A 6,847-nucleotide genomic window follows, 5' to 3' on the forward strand; every position below is an offset into this window, starting at 1 on the left:
TCAGTTAGAGACCCCTGCTAGATGACTCTCATTCACCGTTGCCCAGGTCAGACTGTCAGAAGAGCAGAAATTAAACCTTCCTTAGTAACCAACTCACGTGATGATGCTCATGTGATGCTTCACTGGCACTCAGTGGTTTGAAGAAAGCACAGTTACCATTAGAAACTAGGTTGAACTGTACAGAAGAAAGGCAGACAGCCCCAATTGAACAAAATATTTTATTATTTTGCCAAACAAGCTACATGAAAAATCAGTCTTTCCCAGTTTAAAAAAATCCTCCATATGATGCAGTGAAAAACTGCCTTCACAAACGCAAGAGACCCTGAACTAAACACACAGAAGTGGCTCTCTGTCAGTGACAAGAAGCCTTTGGTCTTTGAAATGGGCTTTTACAAAGACAGCAGCAGCCAGGACCATCTATAACATGTTTCACATATTTTTAATGAAGTGTTTTCATCCCTGATCACAGGTTTAATTCAACTGAGTTCCAACACAATGGTTGTGTCCGCACCATTCTCCAGCAGTAACCAAATTCTTCGGAGTTGAAGCTTAATAAAGAAGATATACTCTAGACACTAAAAAATACTGACCAACCACCTATGGCTTTTAAAAATAAGATTGTTGCCCTTTTTCCCCCGGGAGAAAGTGCACATTAGACACCCAGGTTGTCATCAGGAACGGACACAGCCTCACACTGCCTGTTGAGCCAGTCTCTTTGTGTACGCCGACCACCCTGCCTGCCTGTACGTCTCAGCAGCTTCCGACCTATCAGGAGCCTGCAGGATGCCTCGTCCCACGATGATGACGTCGGAGCCTCTGTTCAAGAGAACTTCCTCTGGAGTGGTGTACTGCTGGCCCAGGCAGTCTCCTGGAGCAGGGAGAAGAGCAGGCGTCTCATTTCTGCGTGCAACAGCACCTCCTGCAGTTCACTACTGGAACTACTACACAGGGATACATTTATAAGGTTTGTGACATGCTTGTTTGGAAGATAGCGAGCCCACCTTGATGGTCAGCTTGATCTTTAGAGTAGCCATGAATGATACCAGAAACACAGAGGCATTTTTGTCTACTTCACCAACTTGCAAATGTAAATATTTTTTGTTTAAAAGCATTGCACTTGAATTACACGTCCACCTGAACAACAGTATGTATTTGATCAACTTTCAAATTCACCCTTAGGCTGCCAATGTGAACCCACTTAGAGCACTTTAAAGAATATTTCAAGGACATTGAGCTGTACTTAAAATATACTGATTACCAACCAAAATGAAACCAGCAAGATGACTTTTTTTATTCCTGCATTGATGCACCACATTAGTAGTTAAATAAAGCTGGGCGTGACTGACCACTGTTCAGGAAGTGGAGGACCAAGCCTCACGTCTGAGGTCAGTGCCGGTGTGGACACAGAGCCAGCAGCCGTCAGTCATGTGTAGAAACGTTTGAAGAAGCATATTTGATCAAACATTTCTCTTTATGAACTGTGACTGTAGATTTCCATCCCATAGCTCATGATGTGATCAGACCGAATTTTTGACCGAATAATAACACACATAAATGACAATGTCTTTGTCTGTATGGTCATAAACAATCATTTATGATCCATAAGACATGGATCCAAGATCATTTCATCCAACGTAAAAGAAGACACGTTTTCCCACAACCATCCTTGAACTCTGCTGTGGTTGATAATGAACTGAAATTGAAACATTTAATCTCATTGGCTTCTTTTCAGAAATAAAATAATGTTTGTTCTTAAACAAAAAACAACCAGTGGATTTCTTTATTCAAAAATTAAAAAAAAAAGACTGTGGATCTCAGGAAAAACGACACCTGAAGTGTGTAATCACAGCTGACTACATCAGACCCACATGATAAGGAGCCACTTGTGATTATGAACTCTTGACTTCTATATAAACCCATGTCAGGTGAACTGTGAAACTCAACTACTCTGTGGGCCTGGATAACTAGTTTAGGTTACTTTTGAATGGATTTAAAATGTTTGGCTGTTAATTTACTGTGCGATACGGTATTGAGAATAAATGTTTTTATTCTCACCTCAATGAATCTAAGATGATTTCTATTTCCTCTGAATACAATTTCGGTTATAATACAAAACAATATTTGGCATTGAAATAAGCGAACAGTAATAAAGACATGATTCCCCCAAAAATAAAACTTAAAAAAAAGGGAATTTTGAAAAAACAAAAACAAAACAGACTTTATAGGCTCTGATAACAGTGGTATCGATAGAATTCAAACCTGGATTACGAAGGAGCCTGCAGGTCCTCTCCACGCCATCTGGCCCAGGACCCATTGGCAGAGTTTAAAAACATGAGGGATGATCCCGTTGGCATCACAAGCTTATCAGTTCATACGCCCACTACAGTGAACACCTCTTTTTAGATGGATGAAAAATGGATGAATGAAGCCCACACCATTTCTCGGATGCAAGATCTGAGCAGCAACCCGGAATAAGTAATCATGTTTCCAGCTTCAGGTCAAGACAGAAATCACTTTGTTGACAGTCATTTACAGTTCAATCTGGAAGAAGATCGGAATCATTTGATTTTGGCGACCTTTAACCTTGTGTGTGTGGGTGATGATAGGAATCAGGAGCTGCTTCCTTTGCTTTGCTTTTGCCAAAATAAAACCATTTCATTGCAGCCAGCATCACATTCAGTACACTTGAGTTGGATAATCATGCGCGCTCACCTCCTGCCTGCAGCTGCACTCCAGGGGTCATGTGGATGAACTGTGGCTGGTTTGTGAGTTTGGAGCCGCAAATGAAGCCGAGCACAAAGTCTGAACGCTCCTCAGCCATTTTCACCTGCAAGACAACAATTAACTAAGTTAAAGACTAACGCTCACACTTAGAGAGGACAGACAAATGGGCAGTGAGCGGTTTGCACCGCAGCATTGAAGACACAGCAGCCTTTCAACCCGGGAAATAGATCCAGACAACAAGAAGGTCAAAATATCTGTAAGGAGTATGTAAAATAGGGCCGATTTCGCCAGCTGGCACTCTGATCAAGCCCCGCTGGTTGTGACGCGTCCACTCCTCCCTATTCGCTGCTCACTAAGAAGCAGCATGTCTGCTGCGGAGCTTCTGTCATGTTAAGTTTCCATCCTGCAGCGCATGCACGGGAAAATGCTGTGCAGCAAAGCGCATTCATTTTAAAGCTCCAGCACTTGACGGAGTATGGAGAGTTTTCCAGGCTCATGACAGGGAGACTACTGGTTCCTCAGCAGCAGGCTGTTAGCACAGCTACCGCTTAGCAACACCCGCCAGTCCGAGCCTGACATTCGGAACATTAAGCTAGTTGTCCAAGAAATAATCATTAATTTCACCAAGCTAGATGACCAGCCTTTCTGGCGCTGTTTTGGAGTCGGGTGCAGCGTTCATTAGCCACCTGCATCTGAAACTTTTGAAAACATCCGGAGTGGAAACTTTCAGAAATGCAGCGTTGTCAGTCTCGGAGTCCCACTACAGTATGTAAATATTTCACGGACATAACAAAGTGTCAAGACATTCACCAAACGGCGACCAACAGCGACGTGTAACTTTGGATTAAAAATTGCGGAACTCAGCAAGGTTTTTCTATTTTTTTCCTCCTTGAAGAGGTCTATAAAAATGTGTTCGCATTAAAATGATTTCATTTTTTTCACATAATGTACACAGAATGTACAAATTCATTGTCAATCCATGTGATCGATATCAGCGATGGGTGGTGAGCGGCACTCTGGCTAATCGGTATCGGCAGCAACAATCGTGATCGGAACATCCCTAATGCAAAATCTACCCAACAGTGGAAACACACAAAGACTGAGCAGAGGGTTGGAAAACAGCACTGACTTTGAAGGATAAAACTGAAAAACTCACAGCAGCTTTCGTGTAGTCTCCTGTAGCCAGCGATCCTTCAGAGCTCATCTGAGCGATGAGCAGACATCCTCTGCCATGACTTTGACCCACAGCAGCCAGACCGTTCACCACCCCGGGGCCCGGAACCACATGAGCATTAACAAGATGGGACCAGGCTGAGATTTGGTACAGACCACCTGGTGAAGCACAAACCAGAGTGATTCAGGATGAACACGCCGCAGCACACTGTTGTGCAGCTTGCTCCTCGTGTGACAGGATAGATAGCGCTAGTTCATTACACTTTTGAATGAGAGAAAAATATAACTTCCCTTTGAATACATCGACCATAACAGTGGAGAGGTTGAGGAAAACAAAGGGATCTCACACAGCTTTCTCACTCACTGAGCTTCGATGAAAGCAGAGGGCCACTGGAATAAGCGGTGTGTTTACCTTCATACTGATGCTTCACTGTGTTTCCAATGTCCGCAAACTTGCGATCCTCAAAGATGATGAAGCGGTGCTTCTCAGCCAAAGCCTGCAGTTTCCTGGTGAAGTCCACAGTGAAGTCCTGATGGAAGAGAGAAGGACGCATCGCTTTCATGAATGAGAAGAAACGTCAGGCTGGCTTCACATCCGCACCTTCAGTATGTCGACATGGGTCTTCAGCATACAAATCTTGGGGCCCACAGAATCGGCCAGACGGAGGAGCTCCTCACAGCTGGTCACGTCCGCAGACAAGCAGAGATTTGACTGTTTCTCTGTCATGATGCTGAAGATCTGTGACGCCAGAGGGTGAACACCTACAGCACCGCAGATGAAGTCAAAGAACGACATTCAATGGCAGATATACTTGTTATTTTTAGACAGACGGACTTGACTCTAACCATGGTGGGGAATTCCAACTAGTCACAGCGAGTATGTGACATGAAACTGGGCAGTACTGACCTGGTAATCTAGCTCTGGCTTCATAGCTCAGCTGCAGGTCCTGGTCCACACGGGCCTTCTTGACCACAGGTGCTGCACTGCCGTTGCCTTCTTTCGGGCTGGAAATTGAACATTGGTATGAGCCTTAGCGTTCCTCAGCTAATGGTGCGCTCTGCTGCACATTACCTGAAAGTGTTATTCTCTCGGATGAACTTCCGAACTTTCTCGGCCATTTCGTCGCTGATGCGTTTTGTTGCCTGCAGCACGTCGATAAGCTTGAACATGGAAATGATGGGATGGAGACGGATTCCTTGGGACGCCAACATCGGCACTCCACCTTGCTCTCGGTCCATCAGCACAATCGCATCAGTCACCTGAAGCAAGAGGAAGCCTGCATCAGTAAATGGAAGTGTCACGCGACGCCATTTACAGGGTTGACCATAGCACCTTCAGCCCTTCTTTGTAGAGGACTTCTGCCGTCTCCAGGATGCTACTGCCGCTGGTGACCGTGTCTTCAATGATCAGACATATGTCGCCCTCGTGAAATGAGCCCTCCACCAGACGCTTGGTTCCTGGAGAGGACAAACAAGGGGGTCAGTTCTCTCTGTTCTTGCCTGATGCTGAAGGGTCACAAGACTTGAAACTGGTATGAGTTTTGAGCCAAGCTATGATGTTACAAACAGAACTCAACCGTAATCCTTGGCTTCCTTCCTCCTGATGAGCATGGGCAGCTCATTCTGCGAGCAGATGATGGTGGCCAGAGGCAGGGCTGTGTATGGAACACCACAGACCGAGTCAAACTGCAGACCCTCATCCTGGACCTTCTGGTAGATGAGACCTGCCACCTGCAACAAGTCGAGAAAAATGCACATCAGCGCGACTGCGCAGCTTCTGCTCGTGCGTTTATCTCTTGAAATGTATTCAGATATATTAAACGCAGCCCAGCTGCAGGCATGGACGAGACTAACTGGTTTGCGGTGCATATCGACGAGTTTCACCGAAGTTTACTCAATTATTAAGTACGCACAGACAACTGACAACACACACACCGCCTTCGTTATGAGTCTTCCACGCACATTGCACACAAAAACGAACAAAACCCCAAAACAGCCGGCACAGAAGCAGCATGTTTCAGTGTGCAGCACGTGTTTACCTGGTTCATGAGCGCCGGGTAAGAGACCAAAACCCGCAGGTCGATGTATATCGGTGTTAATATGCCACTTTTCAGCTTGTATTCTCCGAATTTCACTGCGTTCACGTCATGCAGCTTCAGAATCAAACTCTCCATGCCGTCCATCATTGAGTCCTGAGCTGTGCCAGAAGTCACAGCGACGCTACAACTCCTCACGTGTCTTCCTCGCCTTCGCGGAGGAAAGAGCTTAACTTCTGCAGATGAACATTCAAAATAAAACACTGACAAGCATCCGTCGAAGACAAATGACAAGTCACCTTGTTTGATGAAGTAAAACGATCGGGTTTGATTTATTAAACTCACACTTCGTCTAAATAAGCCACATGTTGTGAAAAATAAATCATAATGTTAACGTTAGGCCAACACACATACATTTTATTATGGAAGTCGGACGCTTGACAACATCCTCTTTCTTTCAAAATAAGAGATACGTTTATTTATTGGATTTTACGAAAGTATGTCAAGAGCTCAGTCAAACAGTAATGCTTTTTACTGTTTAACAGGGATTTTCCCGTCTCTATAAGTCTCGGTGACTTATAGTGAGTTCTACACGTTTATGACAAATAATGATTATGGTCCATTCTGTGCACAGTAGTTTCAGCTGCGGAAAGCCTTTGGAAAATGACTTCATAATGTTAATAATAAACCCACTGGAACCCATTCATTTGTAGGCTACCTCAAGAAGACGCGGAAAAAGTTTGATTTCGATATATTTCAAAATAAAAGACTTGTTTTTAGGCATTAACAAGAAATCTTATGGAAATTTTTCATTTGGCTACACAGCTTTTGAAGTTGTTACACATTCAAGTATCTTTTATCATGTGCAACGTTCCATTTCACCCTTCTCACGAAAACTATATATAAACACTTTT

At 44.2% G+C, this 6,847-nt stretch overlaps 1 protein-coding gene across 1 annotated transcript; it reads right to left on the reverse strand.

The window, feature by feature from the left end:
• Positions 1 to 233: 233 nt before the first annotated feature.
• On the reverse strand, positions 234 to 6,131 carry umps (uridine monophosphate synthetase). Its single transcript, XM_053877368.1, has 10 exons — positions 5,937 to 6,131; positions 5,475 to 5,628; positions 5,231 to 5,355; positions 4,970 to 5,157; positions 4,805 to 4,902; positions 4,499 to 4,659; positions 4,310 to 4,427; positions 3,881 to 4,056; positions 2,713 to 2,827; positions 234 to 868 (listed from the first exon to the last, which is right to left on the reverse strand). Exons 1-10 carry the CDS (start codon positions 6,081 to 6,083, stop codon positions 690 to 692), a joined length of 1,461 nt encoding a protein of 486 aa, XP_053733343.1. The 5' UTR covers positions 6,084 to 6,131; the 3' UTR covers positions 234 to 689.
• Between the last annotated feature and the right edge of the window lie 716 nt (positions 6,132 to 6,847).

The sequence above is a fragment of the Synchiropus splendidus genome, chromosome 10, assembly GCF_027744825.2.
Source record: "Synchiropus splendidus isolate RoL2022-P1 chromosome 10, RoL_Sspl_1.0, whole genome shotgun sequence".
In the NCBI taxonomy this organism is placed as follows: domain Eukaryota; kingdom Metazoa; phylum Chordata; class Actinopteri; order Syngnathiformes; family Callionymidae; genus Synchiropus; species Synchiropus splendidus.

Coding starts and splice junctions, on each gene's coding strand:
- umps (XM_053877368.1), bottom strand. CDS start 6,083: ATGATGGACGGCATGGAGAGTTTGATTCTGAAGCTGCATGACGTGAAC. Junction 5,158..5,230: donor TCTACAAAGAAGGGCTGAAG/GTGCTATGGTCA, acceptor CTCTTGCTTCAG/GTGACTGATGCGATTGTGCT. Junction 4,428..4,498: donor CCCATGTCGACATACTGAAG/GTGCGGATGTGA, acceptor CTCTTCCATCAG/GACTTCACTGTGGACTTCAC.